The sequence below is a fragment of the Heloderma suspectum genome, chromosome 7 (assembly GCF_057233095.1).
Source record: "Heloderma suspectum isolate Gila_16-S chromosome 7, 16-S_ref, whole genome shotgun sequence".
NCBI classification, from domain to species: Eukaryota; Metazoa; Chordata; class Lepidosauria; order Squamata; family Helodermatidae; genus Heloderma; species Heloderma suspectum.
The window spans coordinates 40,501,287-40,525,007 of NC_139464.1; the positions used below are offsets into that span (position 1 = coordinate 40,501,287).

The window sequence follows — 23,721 nt, forward strand, 5'->3', positions numbered from 1 at the left end:
GGATCTCAGAAGGGGTTCAGGATGCCTTGTGACAATCTTCAAGCTAACCATCACAGCGTCAAACTAACTCCACAGTCTGCTGAAGCAGCTGATGGTGCGAATGTTCTCCTCCAACAAGGCAGCCATTGGAGCTGTAAAGCTTTCAAAAGGCTAAATATTGGGGCAGTCCTTCTTGAAAGCATTGGAGGTCCTAAGAATACCACCTGTAAAGTGAATAGTTTCCCTAAGTAGTTAGAGAATACATAAAGCCTGGATGTAAATTCTACTGTCTCTCTCCCACAGCACTCCAGGTATAAGGTCTCTATAATGGTCAAAGAATTTGCCAGAAGTAGAGATTTTAGGCACTTCTAGAGTAAAAACCAAAGCTTTCTAAGTAAGCCACACAGAATTGCCAACTCCTGTTCTAAACCTGGGCAGGAAGATGTATCAATAAAGCAGGGGTGAGCAACTTATGGCCCTCCAGATGTTTGGGCCTACAACTCCCATGATCCCTCACCATTGCCTATGCTGGCTAGGGTTGATGGGAGTTGTAGTCCAAAAAATCGAGAGGGCTACAACTTGCTCATCCCTGTGATAAAATTACATTTAAAAACCACCCAACAGGACAATTCAGAAAACATTCTATGTTAACTTTGGGCTTCTAGAAGTGACATCCCTTGGCTAATCCCAGTCCTAAAAAGAGCAGACAAGACTTCTGGTTAAAAGCGAGGAAGAGGGCTCAGGGTTTGTATGTGGCTTGCAGCCTTTAGCCTAGGGTGACAGCATTAGGAAAGAATATTATACGTTCATTCTGACGCCTGGATCCTAAGAATACAGAATATGCATACAAATGTATTTCTAAGTATATCTTCTGACAGTCCATGGAAAAAACTGCCATATCTCAAGGTTTGGCATATAGAAGGTTGTATCTTGGTTTGCTTCCAAGAGCCACTTATTAGAATGTGCACACACGCACACACCATGCAGAAATATTTCAAAAGCTAACCTATAGACACACAGCATGCCAATATATTAAAGTATCAAAATCCAAGATTCTATGGTGCAATAGGGAATACATTTGGCATCTGGGTTTCATTAGAACATTTACAAGATAATTAGCATTTCCCCATGTGTTTAACTCTGGCAAAGAGGATCTGGGCTGGAACATCCCGTCTGTGCAGGGCAGTTTCTTCCTGACCTTTCCCAGCATCCTGCACCCATAGCTAGTGTACTGGGTAGGTTGGGAGGCCTGGAGAAAGTCAGCCAGCTTTTGTCTGTCCAGAACACCATGGATATCAGATACTATGTACTATTTCAAAGAGGATATCTGTGTTGCGGTGCAGAATGCCTCACTCCGTGCACATGAGAAATTCTGTAAGACAGACCTAAAGTGAGAACTACTAATAAGCTTAGACTATAAGTGAGAGAGTGTTACGGGATGAACTGCAGTCTCCCATTCAGGGCAACTGAAAAAAAGCCTGTGTGAAATCAAACTGTGAATTGGTTTACAAAATATTTCCAGTGGCAAAAAGTGACATTGGTGGGAGTGAAAAGCTGCTATAATTCACACAATGGGGCAACACACGCATTCCTGGTGCAGATCGTGCAGTAAACGTGCAGCTCACCTACGGAGTCCCAACTGATGAGTTCGGACATAATCCATCATGAGGAGAAGGGGGGAAAAATAAGTGAGACAATATTTCATAGATGCCCCTTTTAGCAAAAAAGGCATACATTGTCAGAGAGTTCTTATGGTTTCTATCCCTAACACTAAAGCTGAATACTAGCATTGAAGGTTCTTCATTGCAAATGAAAGAAAAAAGCCACAACTCCAGGATGAGGGACGGTCAAGTGGTTTCAACATGACACTAAAATGAAGAGGCAGGTGGTACCTCTCAGCCAGCAGGGAACTGCCCTGTCCAAACTATTCATGAATAGCAGTCATTTAGACAGAATTCTGTATCTACTGCAGCCTTACCACAATCAGCAAAGGCAGATTAGGGAAATCAGGACCACCACAGTCCTGTGGACTCATGTAGAATTAGTGACCATTCGCATTGGTAACAAAGAATCAACCTGTACTAAAGCATCACACATTAAGAGAAGTCAACTTGTTTTTTCAGTTGGAATAGCAGAACAAAGTGCTGATGCGAGTACAGAAACTTACTTGATCTTTTTTGCTCTTGTGTGATGAAGCAACATGAGCCAGATACTGAATGACCTTCTTGGTATTTTCTGTCTTACCAGCTCCAGATTCACCTCTGCAAGAGACAAAACCTACTCAGGATATATTTGCGCACACACACACACACACAAACACACACACCTAACAGCTCTGTAAAAGACTTTCAGGAACCTAGTCAATGCATTACCCTAGTGTCTTGCTAGCCTGAATACAGTGAACAAAAGCTGTTAGTCAATTACAATACCTACCAGTTTCAAGGTTTTGTTGGCTCCCAGATCTTCAACCATTTTTACTTAAAGGAATGCTTCCACTAGGGGGCCTATAACACCTTTTACAGATCTTTACCTGTCCTCAGTTTTACTCCAGTGAGACTAGGTATGAAAAACTCTGTACATACATACCTTTTGAAATACTAGTTAGACCCTAAGAGATTAAGTTTCATGGTAAAAGGTCTCCTGTGGGTCAACTGCACTTTAGCAATATTTTTTCAACTGACAACAGCTGTATCAGCAATGAGCAAGTTATGCAAATACTTACGTGCAGAGAATGGACTGATCCTCTCGATCTGAAATAAAGAGGCAAACAAAAGAGAATCAGATTCAGCCTGAAATTAACATTTCCCTTTCTCATTGCCTTCTAAGTGGAGGCACATATTTTGGGTCTCTTGGGAAAGCTCACCCACATCCCCTCACACATGCCCCTTAACTGTTGTGTTCTACCACCATCCCCAATACAGATTTAGCAAAGGCAACAGAAGGGGGAGTATTAAAGGATAGCATGAGTAGCCCATGTTACTTGAATAATTTCCAGACTACAAGGCTGAGTCCACAGAAAAGCAAATCTAGAACCCCATCCACTTTACATACCACAATATTCTCTGCATAATTCCTGCTTTGGGGAGGTGGGGGAAGAATGCAGAAAAGCTTTGCTAAAAATCCTTAGGGAAAGCAGGGCCACTTCTTTGCACTTTCACTCCTCCCCTTATAACTAAATTTCACTCTGCATCAGGTAAGACTAGAACCAATGTAACTAAACCAAGTTTGCAAACCAAAGTTCTTAGCTAATCTACACCCATCTTTTTTAAAATAAAATACTATTTGGGGTTTTTGTCACTGCTAAAGGGATGAATACAGCCGAAGAGCTGGGATGCAAGGTTTGCAATTCAGCCATTCATATACCGTATAAGTATAGAGTGATTATTAGCTTGCCAGATGAGTGACAGGTACATGTTTTTTGGACCCCTAAACAGTTCAGAAGAACGCAACAGTTAAAGGTTTCACTTTGGTCAATGGATCACAACGACACGCGCTAGGAGGGTTCTGCATGACTGAGCATTGAGGAGGAGGATCAGGGGACTACCTAATGATTCATTTGCACATTGCCTCAGGAGAGGTATTCAGTAGTGCAGACAACTGGGTGGTTCTATATCATGCAGGCAATTCCAGGGAGGTTACCATTTCTCTGAATAATTATGGAACTTTTTTTTATAGCTACAGATGTTTAAGAACTACTGTTTATCTATACACCAGTTAATTCATGCCTCATCACTACAGGAAAAGTAAAGCCACAGAACAAAGTTATGTGAGGTTACAGGTAATGGTCCCTTTGCGTGGCAACATTCTACCAGATGTCCACCTGGAGATGGCCTGCAATAGTCCCATAAATCCATAGCCCTAGCATGCAGTCCTTTTGCTGCAGCTGTCCTCCATAGGGCAGAAGCATTTCATTTTAGCATGTAGGAAAAACTATGGCACAGTAGCTAATTAGCCTGAGATTCCTTGGAGGAAAAAGTAGCTTCTTCACTCTCTGCAGAATCATATGTATTAGCAGGCAACTAGTCAGAGAAACACACAATTGCACATTTCCAAGCGTGGCAATACCTTTCAGGAATCCATTCTCTCCTCTTCCCCCCCCCCACCCGCCCCCTTGTCTGCTGCAGATTTGTTAGTCACGGCCTCCTTAAGCTTGAAGGAATGTACCTGCAAGTATAGGCAAGTCACATGGCAGTAACTATACAGACACTACCATAAAAGGAAATAGTCCCTTTGGAATCCAGGAAAAAGAATTTTCCCAGCCCTGTAGAGCACTCATCACTGGGATAGCTGGAATTCTTTTGTTACTGACAACTGAGAAGTGCTCATGGTATCCTGCTTCCTGTTGTTCCGGCATCAGAATGGCCTTCCCTTTCCCCCGCCCCCCACAGGGAGAAGCCAACACATACACAAAAGAGGCTGTTGCATCATGGTCTTAGAGACAGTTCCTAGACACTCCAGAATATTATATTTTCCTTTCTAATCTAGCCTCTGATCTGTCTATGATGCAAGGATGACTGTGCAGATGCCAGCACCACAGGCACCCATTTCAAGACTGCCCAATAGAACAATGGGAGAAAAGCTCCAGTAGCCAGGGGAAGGGAGGAGAGAAATCCATGACCAACTGCTTGTTCTCAGAGAATTAAAATATGCAACTGAAAGGAACATACATCTGCTTTACAGGGCCAGATTTACATCTCTCAATTGCTATAATTAAACTAATGGGTTACTTATTTTAAAAAACACACACACAGTGATCCTGCATTTCAGAGCAGCTACTAGAACAGCAGTTGTCTTGAGCCTTGCCAGCACCTTTAGCAAGGCTGTCTCCAGCATACAGAAATTCAAGCAGCAATACAGATTTTAAAGATGCGCAGTTCTGATTTATTCCAGGGCAGGCTGTGTGGGGAGGAGATCAGATTAATGTATTATAGCAACACACAGTCTTATAGATTAATAGGTTTATTGTAATATAAGATCTCATTTACTGGAGTCCATCTCATCTGATGCACGTTTTTGGAGCATTTGATGCAAACGCCCTCGTCAAGTAAGCCTAACTATCGTTTTACCTGTGGAGTCCCAATAGCTGAATACACATATACAGCACAGTTCTCCTGAAGAAATCAAGGGTAAACCCCCCAATACTTTAGTTTGATTGCAGTCCCCTTAAGTATATGTGATCTAGTACCAGATAAGTGTTATGAACTATGGCCTAAGGGGACTCCATTTTAAACTCTGGGTGGCAGGAAGTGAATGTAATGTACAGCTTAGTACTTCAAAACTCAGTTAAAGAACACCCTAACAGGCCTTTATCACCCACTTCCTCTGTATGAGCAACTCTGAGTTAAGTCTGCTTAACTCCATAAAAGGAGAATAGAACATTCACACAATGGTGACATCATCTCTCCAGCCAAGAGGAAGTGGAGCAAGAAGCAAAAGTCTGATCCCTGCTTATAGCTGATTCATCAACACAGACAGTTTGACTATGGCTAGATGGAAATGCCTGCCTCCCAACCACAGAAAAGATAGCTCTCTCCTCATCTACCAAACCCTCTACATGTATCAACAGAAATATTTCAGCACCATAGCCAAGACCTGCAACTGCATCGAAGGCACCAGCAAAACAGGATAAAAATAAAGGTTGAGGTAAAAGGAACACAGATTGCCATATACCTCCTCAACTATCCTTCTCCCTGTGTGTTAACAGTACCCTTTTTATTTAAAAAAATGTCCACGTCAATACTACGTTGCAAAAAGCCTCAGAAGGTACCTTGTCTGCACATCCTCTCTGAACAATTTGTAAGGTGGGGCAGGAAAGAGAAACCTGGCACAGTGATATTTCATCCTTAACATCTCCAGTACCTTAGGGGCTAGAATGCCATAAAATTAAGAAGCTGGTTAACATATAGTTGAACTGATTTGTCTAAACCAAAGGACACTGCAAGGGCAAACAAAAAGGTTTGGGGGCAGTATATAGCCTCGAAGAGCAAGAGGGGTTTACAGAAGACTTATTCACTGAGTTACAATTTCAAGCAAGTCTCTTACATACCTCAAGAGTGCATGCACTGGGAAGTAGAAGTGTATGCTTGTGTCTGTTCTTGTCACATGGACCTCACCCCTAACAGATGAAATCTCTTCTTCACACCTCCCACCATGCTAACTGGAGACAGACAACTTAGAGCAAGACTAAACGAAAAAATTCTTAACCGAGGAACTCATTCCATTTCCCACTGAAATTACTTACAATGAAAAGCAATTTCACATAGAAAAAAGCCATTTCAAACCACTATATCATTCCTTCCTGTGTGTATCATAGTAAAATTGCTCTTTTATATTCTGTGGGTTTTAATTTAGTCTGAGAACACAGCTGTTAATCATGAGACACAATGACAACTAAGAATGCTGGAACTCCATTCCTATCAGAAGGCTGGTCTACACTAGTTTAGTCTGGATCAGCACCAAGCCAAAGTTGATTTAAAAGGCAACCAACTTTCCTTGTCATCTACGCTAACATCTGGACATATGCAATATGAACCAGCATGCCAACACACTTTAAATTACCCCCCTCTCTTTTTTAAGGCATAGAACTTATTGTCACTGCTTACAGCTGATACAAAAATGTGTGTCAAGTAAAAACCCCAAACTAAATCCCTGAGTTGGCCACAATTATTTTCAGGCATCACCTGAGTTGGTCCAATTTTTCCATTTTCCCTTGCAGAAGTCTAGTCACAACCACCACCACCACCACCACAACAACGCCATACCAAATAACAGGTATGTCTTAGGTTCCATCCTTAAAGGCAGCCTAGAAATAATTTTAGATAGATATGTCTCTTTTCCACCTGGTTTACAGTACTAGAGGCTCCTTCCACAACTACATCAGTTTTGCAGCTAGGATTTGCTGGGATCTTGCCATCCCAGTATGGCAAGAAAGCACAATGGGATGTTTGTGGGTTTCTTTATTTAAGTCTCTTGGGAGAATCTGACAGTATGAGAAAAACTGCAGGCATGTGAATCCCACACACACTCTCCAGGTACAGTTCTTAAGTATCAAGAAAAAGGGGCCCATGTTGCCACTGAAGATAAAGACAATATAAGCCAGACCGAGGAGCAGACAAAAGATTTAGATGACCAATGGATGAATGCTGTAAATAGTTAACAGCCCAGACTATGCTACAATTGAGTGCTACTGGCCTGCATTACACAGACACTCAGTAAGTATAACCTGAAATGGTCTAGGCAGTGTGGGGGGAGAGGAAACACCCAAACCTTGAAGGTGCAAATGGGGAAAGTAATCCAGCACAATAATCCAATCAAGTAAGTTTATTAAAGTAAAGGTAAAAATAGGGCCCCTTCATGGATCACTGCCTTGTTGTGGTGAAGGGGCTTGCGTAACTCAGTGAAGCCATAAGCTATGCCGTGCAGGGCCACCCAAGACGGACAGGTCATGGCGGAGAGTTCTGACAAAATGTGGTCCACTGGAGAAGGAAATGGCAACCCACTCCAGTATTCTTGCCAAGAAAACCCCATGGAACGTATCACAAGGCTAAATGGGAAGAAATGGAAGCAGTGACAGATGTTATTTTTTTGGGCTCCAAGATCACTGCAGACGGTGACTGTAGCCATGAAATTAAAAGACGCTTGCTCCTTGGGAGGAAAGCTATGGCAAACCCAGACAACATAGTAAGAAGCAGAGACATCACCTTGCCGACAAAGGTCCGCATAATCAAAGCTATGGTTTTCCCAGTAGTAACGTATGGCTGTGAGAGCTGGACTATAAGGAAGGCTGAGCGCTGAAGAATTGATGCTTTCGAACTGTGGTGCTGGAGAAGACTCTTACGAGTCCCCTGGACTGCAAGGAGGTCAAATCAGTCAGTCCTAAAGGAAATCAACCCTGAGTGCTCATTGGAAGGACAGATACTGAAGCTGAAGCTCAAATATTTTGGTCACCTAATGCGAAGAGAAAACTCTCTGGAAAAGACCCTGATGCTGGGAGAGACTGAAGGCAAAAGGAGAAGGGGATGGCAGAGGATGAAATGGCTAGATAGCACCACTGATGCAATGAATATGGACTTGAGCATGCTCCGGGAGAGACGCAGAACAGGAAGGCCTGGCGTGCTATGGTCCATGGGGTCATGAAGAGTCGGACATGACTTAAAGACTGAACAACAACAAAAAATAGGACAGGGGAAAGTAGTGAGGATACACATTAAAACAGGAAAATAAATCCTATACCAGAAATCCTGATCTGCCTAAAATCCATACTGAGTAAGCTAGGAGAGCAAGCAGACCTATATCAGGGTTCCTTTTCACATTGCTCACTGCATCTTGCATTGAAGTTAAGGTGGATAGAGAGGGACCAGGAAGGGGCAATTCAAAATGGGCTTTGTGCCATGTTATATGCCATTTGGCTGGAAGTGACTTGGACTGACCACTCCCAATGAATTGGCCATTGGACATCAAGTCCTGTAGGGATGTCCAAGGATGAAAACGATTTGTGCCCGTGTTTACCTTGGGAAGTTGAGAAGTGGCAAGGATGTGCCTAATCCTTCCCTGCTAGACTACTATGTGCATCTGAGGGGGCTGCAAGTTGGGTCACAACAGGATGGTTTGCAGCAAATGGAGGCGGTGTTTCCAGCCATTATATGGGAAGCTAAAGTATCAGCTTTGTCAGGCTTGGACATCATGCCACACAGGATTCACACTAAGTTAGAATAAAAGACCTGTACAAAATGTAATTTTTAAAGGGAAAAAACTATGTAGAATAATCTCCAGTATGCTGGCAACTTGCCCTAGTCATCATTGTTGAGAAGCTGCCACAGTCACACTAAAAGCAACCAAGGAGAATAATTGAACTGGTTCCCACAATAACCATGGCTTAAACAAGCCATCGTGGTTTGTTTAAGCTGTGGCACATGCTGGGCATGATTTGAATAATCACCACCCAGCCACGGCTTGTTGTGTTCTCCAAACCCAGGCGGAATGGCTTGCTGGAGGATTAAAAAACCCTCAAATTACGCATGAGCTGTTGTTGGGTTATTTAAGGGTTGTTTAACCCTCCAACAAGCCATGCCACCCAGGTTCAGAAGACACGACATGCCGCACCCAGGCAATGATTATTCCAGTCATGCTACACATGTTGCAGCTTAAGCTTAAGATTGTGCAAACCAGCCTGCTATGAAGAAAAATGCTGCCGAGCTTATATGAAGGTCATTGATCCCAACAGCCTGTTATAAAATGAAGACCCATTAAGAAAAACTCCCTTGTGAATCAAAGTTCAGAACAAAAGCTCAGCATAAACAACTCTGATTCAAGGGGATATGGAATGCTACTCCAAGCAGGCCAGGCTAGACTTGACTAACCAATAGTACATTCCTGGCCCCAACTTCTGAAATATGTAAACATCATGTTTCACACACAGGAGATTAAGGTTTAACAGATATGGGCAGAAAAAAGTCTTCAGTTTTTCCAAATTCTTGAATCATAGGGCTATAAAGAGACCTGAAGATCATAGAGGTCTCTACCCACCACACCCCAACATGACAGAATCCTCCACGTATATGCACATCATATCACCCCAACGGGTAAAAGACAAGACCTTTTGCTGCTTCTATTTATTGCCAGTTCAGCCTATATGATTTGAGGAATACTGTAGTACATATTCAGGTTCCAAGAAGTTTACTGGATTTATTTAAGGCTGCACATACGATACTCGTATATTTACATACTGGATCTCTTAAAAATTAGTGACTGCCTGTTTCCTCATTCTCTTTCATATGTGCACATGCAAATATACAGAGTAAGCCTTGATGCCTAAGTATTCTACCCTCAGAAAAAGTTAGTGCACCATACACAGCAAGTTACGTTAACACTGGAGGTCCTAGCAAAGTCAGGGTTCAGACACAGCCAGACAAAGAGCATAGCAATGCTGCACAAGATTTTTATGCCCCTCCCCATGCCAGTTCATCTGGCTTGGGGCAGGGAGTTCCTTCATTACAGAAGAATTATACAGGCTGCCAAAAGAATTGCCAGTTCCTGAAAAAGGCAGTAACCCAGCTGGAATGCATTACAAAAAGGTTAAGCAGTTTTGGTATTAGTTTAAACCAAGCAGTGCCAGCCCCTACTTCAGAGGCTGCCAATTAGGGTGCCTGAAACCAAATGCTGGAATCTAACCAATTAACACGCAAGTCTTTCTGCTTGGTCAGCTCAGAGAAATAAGTGCACCCCATGCTGAGAATGGGTCAGAGTCATTGGCTTGCCATGGTTGTTGTTGTTTTTTAAGTGCTCAAAACCATGAAAGATTTCCTGCCTGTTAGGATCTGAATGGAGTCTAGGGCACAACAACTAATCCTGAATGCCTCTGGTTCTTGCAGAGCCTGCCTTTCATCTTCTACGCTCAATACAGATTCCTCCCATACCACTGGCTGCTGCATCAAGCCTCCCCCACGGATTAAACAGAACTCAAAGCAAAAGAAGAAAGCTGCTTTCCAGAGACCAGGAGATTGACTGGAATCAGAAGTTACATTACAGCAGACCTCTGCCCCAGTACGAAACCTTGCTATCTGTGCATATTGACTGACTTTTCAAAAGCAGTAGTCGCAACTCTACAAGATTAGCCTAATCAACTAGCCACAGCAACTGACATGACCAGACTTTAAAAAAAATCCCTATAATTTTAAAAAAATTGTTTTAAGTATACCTACCTTGCATCATACTCCTGTAGGCTGTGTCTGTAATCGCATAGATGTGAGGGGGCATCTCATGTCTCTTTTTGCCCTTGTACATATCCACAATCTCTTCTGAGTAGATAGGCAAGTTCTTGTAGGGATTTATAACAACACAGAAGAGGCCTGAATAGGTCTGCAAAATGGATTTCATGAAGAATTCATAAGAATGCATGATTTTGCAGTCTGGCAGCAAGTACCTCCACCCGCCTGCCACACAAGTGCTAACCAGGAATACCCCAGAAGATTTATCTTGAACATTCATTTAGACTATTATAATTGCCTTCCATTACCAGAGATTTAAACTGACAATCACATCTGCCATTCATCTTTGATGACGGAAACATGCATTTTACTTTGCTTTGGTCTTCACTATAAATTCCCAATGGTCAATGTTTCCAGCTCTACAGCACACAAAAGAGAGTGCCATATGACACTTCAGGAAATAAAGCACCATTAGGCAATAAGTATCTTCCAACATGCACTAGCTCTGTGCTAGCATGGATCTGTACACAATAGAACCACATATGTTAGCAATATAGCTCTATGCCTAGGTTATATGAACGGTGCACCAAGATTTTTTAGATCAGTGCTATGGCCTTTAAGTTAGCATGCAAATCTTCACATGTTTATTTTGCATAATTTATTCTGTTAGCTACAGGATGGGGGAGGGGTGAAGCTCTGTTCCCAATCACCTAAAGGCCTGCTTAAGCCCACAGCTCTATCAAGATTGCCCACACACTTATTGCCCACACACTTTCAAGATCCTTTGCAGCCTTCACAGCTATCAGAGGAAGGTGGTTGGAAAAAATGACTGTAGAAGATCTAAAAATCAAAACAATCAGAAGTTCCAGCATTCACTGGTTACCACTGAAGTATTTACACAAAAAGCCAGTGCTGCAAATATGTGCAAGTGTGCACACTACCTTATAAGCCACAGAACTGATTTTTTTAAAAATCTTGGCACAGTTAGCGCATGGACAGGACAGACTTTACTAATTTGGTATTCCTTCTGTTTATGGCACATGCATGCATGTGCTCACTCTAATGTAGGGGTTGGGAACCTTTGGCCCTCTAGGTTTTCTTGGGCTGCAACTCCCATAATCCCTGACCTTTGGCCATGCTAGTGGGAGCTGATGGGAGTTGCAGTCCAACAACATCTGAGTGGCCATAGATTCCACACCTTGGAGTTCAAGATAGCCTCTTAGCATTCAGGGTGGAAATACAGAAAATACAGGAGTATACAACTACTGCCTGTGTACAACTGTAACACGCTAAGCACAGCATTGTTTCAGTACTAATTATAATTAGCCCAGTGTTAGAAAGCTGTGGAAAAAAATGCCAACCATTTCCTATAATATCCAAAGCAATATTGGGGAATTGATTGAACAATGCAAGCTATCAAGTTTGCAGTGGCGCTCTACAAAGGATCCCCAAGACTGTAAGTAGGGAAGAACTTTTAAGTTATGCTGTAAGGAAGAGTTAAAATTACATTCTGGGTGCATACCTATTTTCCCCAAGGTCACAGAAGCAAAAGTTTCTGCTGGCCTTAGTAGCTAGCCAAAATTTGTGGTCTCTATCAATCCTGCACTTTCCAACTCAGGGAAGGGGTGGGGACATATCTCATACACTGGGTGGCTTCAGAAGTGCTTTGAAGACCTTGGAAGAAGCAAGACTTCTCTGTGCTTCCAAGTCCAGTGAGAGATCAGAGATGAGCCTCAGCTCAGCTCATTTTGTGCATACCAGATTAAGATACGCTGCTGAGAAGTGTATTGGTTGACCCCTGTCTGCAGATAATGCCCGAAGTGATGGTAGCCTACCTCTCCATTCTGGCAACCTGCCCCTACCACCTACAGTCATGGTCCAGGCAAGATGAAATAACAGATTATCAACCTCTGTGCCAGGGATGTTGAACCTCTTCCAGACTGAGGGCCAAATTCCATTTTGAAGAAGCTGTTAGGGGTGGGGGTGTGCACATTCCAGTGGTGAGCAGGGCTGAAGGCAAAAGGGACAGGGCCAAAAATACCTGCATATTTTAGCTTAAAGCTCTTACTGCCAGTAGCTAAGCTAAACTTTTCAGAGAGGCATTTCAACCTTGTAGAATGGGGGGTGAGGGACCTTCACTAAAGCCAGGAAACTGAAAAATTGGTGGCTGGGGGAAAGGCAATGGGGCCAGGGTAAGGGGGTGTGGCTATCTGGAAAAGGAAGGCCTGATTGGGAACCCAGGTGGGCTGGACTTGGCTCGTTGGCCAGAGGTTTTGCACCCCTGTTCTATGCTGACTCTTCCAGCCGCAGCTGGGATAGCAAATACGGGGGCAGACTCCAACCTGTATTCGTGAATGCTAGTGATGTAATAGCAGAGATTGTGAGCAACCACCATTTTAGATTAGCTCTAGTTTCCTTCTTGGGTACAAATGGGCCAGTAAGGTAACAACTGCACGCATAGCCTAAGATGTCAGCAGCCACAGCTCCTTAACACATGCACAGCAAGTTCCATCTTCCCAGGCAAGGAACAAATGTAAGCCTAGTGTTAACAGTGGTGTACAGCATTTTGTGAAAAGTAGGCAGAGGACAGCAGAGCTTTCCATTTCTGTTTGGAAAGCACACTTAGTGTACTCACTGAAGCAATTACTCTGTTATGAAAGGAGGAGTTGTGCAATTTTGCTGCCTCTTGTTTTGTCTAACCATTTCAAAGGTTTCTTAAGTGTGAAAATCAAAGGTTCCAGCTGGAATTGGTACGCCAAAGGTGTTAAAGAAGGGCACATTAAGAGCAGTTCAAGCCACAAACTTTGAAAATAATCCAGCAGAAGAGTAATAACTTTATAAACTCTGGGCAGAACAAACCCCACTAGCAATCTCTCCCAAACAACTGCTACATTCCTGAACAAATGCACTGGAGAAGTGCCACTGATCTGAATGGGCCTTACATACATTAAAGCACATAGGATTCCAGCCCTAATCACTTTCTCAAGGGGGGTGCTATACAGTAAGAGCTCAGAGGTGGTTCTTCTAGGATTGTTACCTCAACACACCATCATTAAGGACACTGTACTTCAGTGTTCCAGTTGCACAGTTTTGCTGAGAATCCCTACTTTTTCTGTAAGTTATTTGAGAGGTATGTTAGTCCACAGGGAGGAGTCTAGAGTAAGGCAATATTTTCAAAGACCAACCAAAATGTCACAATAGTGGGCAAGCTTTCAAGTTCTTCAGAACTGTTCATCATGGGGATGTTAAGCAAAAATGTGGGGATGGGGGCAAAGAGAGAGAGAACATGCTGGCAATATGTTAAAGCTACAAACTGTGCAGTTGTAGTAGCCTAAAGATGGACCCTTGAAGGACGCTTGCAGGCAAAACAGGATTAGCTTCTGTTAGGTGCCAACAAGTTTTCAGGTCGCACTAAGGCTGTTGCATAAAAACATCATGGCAGATTCCCCCTGCCCTTTTTTAAATATGAAATTTAGCTTGGTAAAAGCATAAAGTAAAAAGCACTCTGGCCCTAGGAAATTGCATATTCCACATACATCTGTGTGTGTCAGAGGTTAACCTCAATACTATCACAGCAAGTGATCATGGTAAATGGAAGAGACAAGCCAAGGCTTTAATGTATAAGAAGAGGTTGCTGTACCAAGATATTTATGTTAGATGCTGTACAGAAGAAAAAAATATTGTCAGAAAGGTTTTAACATATGAGATAGGACATGAGAAAAACCAAGCTTAAATGCAATGTAAACTTGATAGCCAAAGTGGTTGGATCAATGGGGAAGTGGTACATTAAAATTCTTGCTTAACTAAATTATCAGGAAATGCAAGGAGAAAGATGGTTTTTGAGAAGCTTCTTAAAGGCAGCAAGATTAAAGGCGCGTGCATGTGAGAGAGACAGACACCTGGTTTGCACGACACAACTACCCATGGGTTGCGTTAAAATGCTGGGGAGTCGGCTCACTTGCGCCCGATCATGACTACCCATGGTTTAAACAACCCACGGACAGTTGTGCCGAACAAACTGGGTCAGAGAGAGAACAAAAAAGAAAAACAGGTAAAGACTGTTTACCCACAGGGGGTGGACTCGATGGTCTTATAGGCCCCTTCCAATCCTACTATTCTATGACTGTAAACACTCATAGGGGTGATTCCCACATTACAGTGGCAAGCAGCAAAACCACATGTCATTGTGGAAGTGTGCATCTTTCTTCAACCAATTTGGAGAGCTATCTTATGACTACTTCTGAATACTCATTCATTTGGAACAATCCCAGAGTCTATAAGACTGCAGGTAACACATATAAGATGAAACATAAAGCAGGTCGTTCATGGGAGAGCACCGTTATCAGAAGTATTATATTTGGGGTAGTATCCTAACACGAATATATTGCACTCCTATGGGCCAGTGGCCACAACAACTCAAACTATAAATACATCTTAAATCTCAAGGGTTAGGTTTCCGCTCTTTAACCATCACCAAATAAAGATTAACACAGACCCTAATGAGCTGAGAATTAGAGAATGGCTCATTTGAGTCAACTTTCCTAAAACCAATTAAAGCTAGGATACTGCATACAAATCTGCAGGCTAGTTGAGTATTAAGAGTTTCTTTTAAAAGCATTTAAGTTGTAGGTAGTTCTTGTTTATACCACACATTCCTCAGACCAACACACACAAAATCATCAAATGATGGAACTGACAAATGGATCAGGCCAGGACTCTTCACTGCTCTAGAAGTGGAAACACTGGCAAGTATAACCTCAAAGTGAATTTTAGACTACATATAAACAGCCTTAATTGTACCTTATATGGCTTAGGGCCATAGCACATATGATCTGTGATAACAGTCAATATGAAAGACTGCATGTGCCAATTTTATTGCATGTACAAGTTGGCAACCTACACATACTTTACATACAATAAAAATAGACATGTGATCTCTTGGCAGCTTTTAATATCATCAACCACAGTATCCTTCTGGGGTGATTGTCTTAGTTGGAAGTGGGAGGTGCTGCATTGCAGTGGCTTCGCTCCTACTTGGTCAACTCCAGAAGGTGGATATTAAGGTATATTGCTTGGTCTGTCGATTCTCCAGTGTGGGGTTCTGCAGGGTTGGTTCTGTCCCCCATGCTATTCAACATCTACATGAAACCATTGAGTGAGGTCATCAAGCGTTTTGGAGCATGCTGTCATCAGTATGCTGATGACACGCAGCTCTATTTCTCCTTTTTACCTTCTTCAGGTGAAGCTGTGGATGTGCAATGGACGGGATGAGGGCTAATAAACTGAGACTCAATCCAGACAAGACCGAGATGCTCTTAGTGGATGGCTCTTCTGACTGGATGGAGGGTGTTTAACTTGTTCTAGATTGGGTTGCACTCTGCCTAAAGGAGCAGGTTCATAGCCTGGAGGTCCTCCTGGAGTCATCTTTGCCATTGGAGACTCAAGTGGCCTCAGGGGCATGGAGTGCTTTCTACCAGCTTTGGGTGATGGCCCAGCTACACCCCTATCTGGTCAGGGATAACCTGGCCTCAACAGTCCAGGCTCTGATAACCTCCAATTACAGTAATAGGGCTACCCCTGAAGACAGCTTAGAGGCTGCAGCTTGTGCAAAACACAGCAGCCAGACTGATTGCAGGGACCAGTAGGTCTGAACATATAACACCAATTCTGGCCCATTTGCACTTGCTGCCTATACATTCCCAAGCCCGAAGTGCTGGTTTTGACTTATAAAGTCTTGCACAGCTCAAAACTGAAATACTTGATGGACCGCCTCCCCCAATAAGAACCTACCCATAGGGATGTACGGATTCCCCACCGTCCATTCCGGTGGGGAATCCGCCCGGGGGGGGGGGGGGGAGGCAAATTGTTCCTCCCCGCCCCCAGAATCCTCCACAGCGGCTCCGCTCCGCGAGGATTCCACAGAGCCACCCGGCTTGAGGGCTGCTTACCTGGACCCATCGCCATGTTGCTTTAAAAAAATGGCGATCGGCGGGATGTGCCCACAGACTTATACATAAGATTCATGGCTCTATTTTGCGAATAAGTCTTTGGGCACATCCTGCCAATCGCCATTTTTTTTAAGCAACATGGAGATCTGTGTGGAGGCAGATGGGTCCAGTTAAGGCTAAAGCCGAGTGCTGTTCCACGGGGAATCCTCCTGGAGCAGAGGTAAGTGGGGCCATTCCACCGCGGATTCTGGAGGCTGGATTCCAAAGAATCTGGCCTCATTTGAATCCGCAGCAGATTTCTCTGACATCCCTACCTACCCATACACTACGACACTCATCTGAGGCCCTCCTCTAAGTGGCTTCAGAGGATGGCAACAAGGGAGAGGGAGATTATGGAACCACCTCTCCAATGAGGTCTCACTGATGCCAACACTGTCATCCTTTTAGCGCCAGGTCAAGACTTTCCTCTATTCCCAGGCATCTGACAGCATATCATAAGGTTTTAACAGATCCTGGGATTTTTCTTGAGTATTTTAAATTTTCTGTAAATGGTTTTTATATTATATTTTTAAGGTTTTAATCTTTTGTAAACTGCCTAGAGAGCTTTGGCTATTCGGTGGTATTGAAATATTATTTTATAGTAATTACAATAATAATAATAGTGTCATTTTCTCCCACAGGGCTTCTCCCCTACATCTGTGTAGGCAGAGTGCCACATGTGAGACACAACCTTCACTGGCCAAGGCTTACAGGTGATCCATGTGATGAAACTGGGACAAAGTTTTCAAAATGTTTGCTAAATGGATGCTAGATTCATTCATTCATTCATTCATTCTATTTCTATACTGCCCCATTGCCGAAGCTCTCTGGGCAGTTCACAAAAATCAAATTTGCAACTCTTGAGGATAAGAACAAATGAAAATAAATTGGGAGCCTGGCAAAAGATCCCTTTTACATATATAAGGGTCACAATCAGCTGCACAGAAGACAGATTAGATACCAGCCAACAATTACATCTGTTTTGATCCAATCAGTATCTTGAATATGTAATTCTAGACAAATTCAGATTTTTCTCCTCCTGCAGCCTTGGCTATTCCTGAACCATTTGTCCTTTGTCAAACTAATTAACACCCAAAATTAGATCCACCAAGAAGATTGCAACCCTCTCCCAAGCAGTTTTATATATTAATAGAGAAAGCCAATTTGACAAAATTACATATATATGCCAGCTAGAGACTGAAGCAGTCAGTCCCTTTTCTTTGATAACTATCATTGAATAAGTGACAACTGGGAGGTAGTTGCTCCAATATATCAAATGGGCAAGCATAAGAGGTATAGAAGAGCAAACTGTCCAAAGACAATAAACACAGTTTCTGCCCTTCTACCCACTATGAGCAGTCTAGTGCAGTCATGGTCATACATCACCTTTATATGCCCTATAAAGACAAGCTGTTTATAACAGCAAATCTATGCAAGGGCCATCTGCCTGCTAAATTTATAGAAGTTGGAAAGTGGTCATATTTAATAGAATCCTGCCTGATCTGCCAGCAGGATCTGACCTTAACCCTAAGCAGATGTTTAAGCCAACACATGGCAGATGGAGGGGACGACTCAGAATTGTGCAGGTCATGTTGGGCATCACATTTGCAAAGGGGTCTGTATTTATACAGGCTAACGGACATAAGCCTGAATCATGTGATTTGATTCACACAAAGTTGGAGGGTACAAATCATGTGTCCCAACTAGATAGGCCCCCATGCAAACATGAGGTCCAATGCACAGCTGTAAGAAAGGCCCAAGATTGAGTATGCCAGTATGAACCAAAGCAATTCCAATCCTACCACCACACAATGGCTCAAGTATCCACACAGGACTCTTGGGTGTAGCAGTAGCCACTTCCCTGGAAAGAGAACTTCATTCCCCCATGAAACTCTCGAGAAGCTGGTTAATGAGGGTTCTTCTAGGGCCATAGGCTAGTTAACATGTACAGTTCACATGATGTCTCACATCACTGTGGAGTATGTAGCATTGATATAGGCCAGCCATAAGAGCTGCACAGAATTAATAGCATCCTAAATTGTAAGGAGAAAATAAAAAATTCTTGTGCAAAATGCAGAAGTGGCTAGAATGTCGGCCACAGCACCACAAAGGTCCAGATTCAACTTTTAATTTTAAGTAGTCATATGACTATGCAAACCTTTCTGATAGAAACCATCCTTCTGAACACAGTACCCCAGACTCTGCAAAATACTGTTCCTCAGTAACAATTCAGGGAGACGTTCATGTGAGCTATCTATGACAAGTCTGAAGTTCCCTTAACCGGACAACAGCAGTGGCCATATGCTAGCAGGGATACAGGGAAGACTTGCTTGTCTGGGCTAGGGATAGTGCTCTCTATGCACCCAGAGGCAGGTCAGGAAACCCCAGGTGGCTGGCATACCTCCAATTTGTGCTGCAAGTAGTTATTTATCTACTGCTTTCCTAAAGCATCAAAGTAGTGTACAAAATTACAAAGACCACAAACACCACTTAGTAAAGTTACAATTAAATCATATAAACAGCAATAAAAACTTAATTCAAGCTGCAGATATAAATGCCTTAAAAGTAAGAGTAAAGTAGAAGTCAAATACTGAAGGCCTGCTGAAATAGGAAGGACTTATTAAAAGACACCAGGGCTCTCCCTCTTGTGGTTTTTAGGAGACCTCCAAAAGTGAAGGCATTCTGCAACATCAGCACCAACACCAAGAAGGTGTTGAGATGGAATGGCAAGCAGGGCCCTCAAATTCTATTTTAGTGTCAGGCAGGGTCTTGTGCTGCAAGAAGCACTACTGCCATTAGTACATAGTACTCATTTCCCCACCACCGCAGCCTCAGGCCACCTTCTTCCAATGACTCAGTTGAAGAGCCATCTCCACTTTCTCCCATTCAGGAGAAGGTGGAGACAGAGGGGCAGCATCTTATCAAGGCATTAACCTAATTACTATTCCATTCAGTCTTCATGTTATTCTGTGAGCTAATGGCCTGTGAAAGGGCAAGGGCAACACAAGGTGAGCTCTTAGTACCTTATTCATGCTGACATATATCTAAAAAAAATTAACGGCCTTGTTTCCATGAGATCAAGCTCATGAGAACCATGCTGCCACTTTGAGTGATGAGATCAGAAGCCACATCACCTGCTCAGGATTTGTTCCACACCACCATCCTGTTGGAGGCCTAAAGTGCAAAGAGATAGAATACCTGGGCTGTTCTGAAATTCCTGGTGTTCTGTCTTCAGCATGCTGATGGGATCGAAGTAGCTGTCAATGCTGCCTTATATGCCAACTGCCCTTTATGCAGCTGAGCTTGACTATGTAACAAGGATCTTTTCCTAGGTTGGAAAGGTGTTCCCTTCTACCAGATACAGAACACACAAAAGCCAGATGTCTACATCAAGAGTGTGTTCAGTTTGGACCAAACTTTGTTTCTGATTGCTAGTTTCTCCCAATTCTGACAGAATGTCAACCCACACAAATATATGCAAGTGTATATATGCACACAAATATATGCACAAGTCCAGCTATGCCATCACAACATTCCTCAAAGGTGCCATTTGGGAGAGAACTGTCTAGTTTACAGAGAATGTGGGTAGAAAATAAAGATGGAGGAAAGTCCAAGATCAAACATCTAGTTAGGCCTTGTCCCCAGTAGAGAAAACCATTACTTACATAGATAAGCCCCGAGTAGTATCGCTCCTTTAGGTTGTGTAACACTGAGGCCTCATTCAAACAGGTCAGTTCTGCCATGTCTTCCACTTTAGAGAACTTGGGTGGGTTCATCTTTTGGATATCATCTTTGTTTATTCTCACTTTCTTCCCATTCTCTGCAAGCTCCACAATGGCTTCATCTCCTACTTCCTCCTTCAAGCTAGCAGGCTCAAACCCATTCTTCTCTGATGGGACCCATACCAGCTTCTTGGCTGCCCAATCAGCCTGAGCAAGAGGATTGTTGATGAGGTTTCTATCCACGTAGAGGTATTTGTCAGCATCTCTCTGAGCCATGGTGATTTATAATGAGGGACCTGTTAAAAGAAGTTTAAGATTATTATCACTGCCAACATTTTGACACTGTGGGGCTGTCTGGGTGTTAATCTTACCATTATACACTACTTTTGGTGACAGAGCTTGCATTCACTTGAAAATGGATTTGTTCATGGTTAGCCATGCAGATGATGCACTTCTGCTTTTGCTGGAAATTAGAAGAGTAGAGGAAGAATGTACTAGGATTGCATTTAATGCATATAGCCAATTGCATCTTCATAGTGTGATAATTTACAATTGACTAAAATAGTTCTAATAAGGGGTGCTTCGAGACAGAGGGCTTCTAGCACTAACAAGCAAAAGGCATTATTACAGCTATTACAGCTGTCCTTCCTTAACTGTTTTTTTTGTGGCAAGAAAAATGATGAAAGCAGCAGTGGGAAAACATGAGAGAGTTACAAGATGAAGATGACAGTGTCTAGACCTTTCATAAAATCCCATGACTGGGGGGGGGGGGGGGCCACGACTGCAAGATAAAAAGCCCTGTCTAGAAGCACCCAGGAGTACATTACATAAAACCCAAGAAAAGCTGTCAGACAAGTATGGATCTAGAAATTCTATCCGAGATCCTAAACATTTCCAGTGGTACCCCTGCTTCACAATGACTGATCAATCATGGTGTTGGATGAGGATACACTATGCATCCATGGTAAATTGGAGAAAGGCGAAGAGAATTATGATGGTTTGAGTACTTAAAAGGGAACTGGGGGGAGGCGAAAATATCCTTTCATTGTATTCAGAATTCTACAGAGGCTGGCAAGGCAGCAGCTGCACTCGAAACCCCCACTACACAGCTTCCTGCAAATACAACTTCCAAGAATCTAACTACTTGCCTTTTTTGGCCATAATTGAGCAGGACACACCAGAGAATGAGAGCTTCCAGCTGAACTAAGTTTTTCAGGAAATGATGAAACTGAAAGTAACCAAAGAGCTGTACAGCCAGCCTGAAATAATCTTCTATTCCCTCAGGCCCTTTCTGCTTAGAAGACATCTGACATGCTTTTATCATTCTTAATGCCCTTGGGGGGTGGGGGGGGACAAGTGTTGTGCTAGGTTTGGATAGTGAACTTTGAGACACATGGCAGTAGGGGAAACTGCCCTTCCTTGCCCCTTTCACAGCCTTAGTAACTAGCTACCCAGTGTTGCAGCTAGGGCTGGATCTTGGGGCTGAAGGCCAGGATCCCATAGCCCAGGGTGTCCACAAACAAGCACCCAGAGAGTAGCAGGACATGCCGGCAGCAGCAAACAAACACCTTGGCTGGCATGGGCATGCTGTAGCCATGAAGGATGCTGCTACTTGCCACAGCATGCGCTCTTGTTTTTAAAACATTTTAAAGTCAGAGGCTGGTTGGATGGGCATGTACATGGATACAGATGCTCACTATATATATATATATATATATATATATTCTCCTTTTCAACAAGGAAATGGTGCTTATTCCCAAGTGTTTAGCATCAAGAAGAAACAAGCTCCAATTTATGCCTGTAGTCATGGTGGCACTATGATTAAAAACGTGAAACTGCACATGCTCAGAGTTTTCCTTTTTTAATATTAGGATTAGCAAATAGTTTCCTCCACTTTTTGCTCTAATGTATCAGGAATGTAGAAGCAGTTATAAAGCATGGAATATGTAGGGGCAGGGGAGAGAAGATTTAGTTGTGTGCTTCACAGCTGAAGTAATACACAGCCATTTAAAGAGGGGTGCCCATAAGATCACGTAGTCTAGCTAGCTGCACCACTGTAGCTATTTGCAACAGCAAGAACCCTTCAGCCTAGACAGGAGACTGCCCCAGTCACATGCCAGTCAACTTCACCCTGCCCTACAGGTATGCGCTGGGGGCGGGGTTGTAATAATTTTTCACCTAAGGGTATAGTACCACACAGAGCGGTAAAATTGCAAACACAACTATCTGAGTCCATGCAATGAGAAAAAACTCAAATACAAGAAAGGCCACTAAGAATACATTTTTTCACTGAGAAATTTAGAACAAGATTAAGACAAATTAGGACTAGTACCCCTCAACAATTCTGCAGAAAGCGCTTACGAAACTTCATAGCTTGGAATGCAAACTTTGCAATTGATTCAGTTACATAAGATTGTGTACCCATGCTAAGGAAGGCTGCACACCACTCTAAAGAACTTCCTGGGAAGAGAGTAATCAAAGGACAAACCTGGCTCTTTTATCTCTATAAAAAATTATGATAGTAACATGTGTAGTACAGTTCTCTACCACATGGGAATATTCACTATTTCCGCAAGGAATACCATTCAATCTTCTTCCAAAATAGAAGAGGGGAGAACACTGAGTTGAATGCGAATACTCTGCTATATCTGGGGACAAATAATGACCTCAAGTAATTAGCATAGCCTTCTTGTGGAACCACAGCCAACTCCCAAATGCAGAGAAGAACAAGTCATCTTAGCAGATGTTATAGAGCTCTGATAATCAATATATTTGACCTGTTGGGATGGATCTGATTTTGCCTTGCTGTAACCCAAGGAAAAAATAAGGTACTGACAATTTGTTTTCCATAATTCTTTTCAACCACTCCTATAAGAACCTTTATGCAAGAAATATAACAAATTAGAACATCCTTCAAGAATAAACATCTCAGCCAATAAATTCCAGCCAAAAGCCAAGCTTTGCCTTCTAATGAAATAGAACCAGCTTCCACTGCTCATGACACACATGACAGAACTGCCTCAAGTTTAGAATGTACCCTTATAATTCATGGCTGCACCCCATCCAAGACCCATCTGTCTTTCACAACACTTTTGGAAGAGAGTATAATCTTGGTTTTATCATAACTGATATTTAATCAGCTTTTGAGAACAAAAAAGTTTAGGCCTACACCTCAGCCCTACCTTAGTTATTGATAACCATATTGCATCATCTGCATAAAGAATTGGTCTCTTAACACCTGCTAAAACAGGAGGATGCAATTCAGCCATACAACAGGGGCTAAATTGTTCAAGTACATATTAAATGGTATCTGCACAAGGTTACACT

General features: G+C 42.8%; 1 protein-coding gene across 4 annotated transcripts in view; it reads right to left on the bottom strand.

Annotated features, from left to right (window-relative positions):
• Positions 1 to 23,721, bottom strand: part of MYH9 (myosin heavy chain 9) — an 88,258-nt gene that overhangs the window by 41,219 nt on the left and 23,318 nt on the right. For 2 of the 4 annotated variants that reach the window (XM_084809723.1, XM_084809724.1), the window contains exons 2-6: positions 20,766 to 20,857; positions 20,338 to 20,690; positions 10,680 to 10,836; positions 2,702 to 2,729; positions 2,147 to 2,240 (exon numbers count right to left, since the gene is read on the bottom strand). In XM_084809723.1, the coding sequence (XP_084665849.1) occupies positions 2,147 to 2,240; positions 2,702 to 2,729; positions 10,680 to 10,836; positions 20,338 to 20,670 (612 nt within the window). In that variant the 5' untranslated portion in view covers positions 20,671 to 20,690; positions 20,766 to 20,857. The remainder of the gene's footprint in view (positions 1 to 2,146; positions 2,241 to 2,701; positions 2,730 to 10,679; positions 10,837 to 20,337; positions 20,691 to 20,765; positions 20,858 to 23,721) is intronic. The other 2 variants (XM_084809721.1, XM_084809722.1) reach the window with 1 other exon arrangement.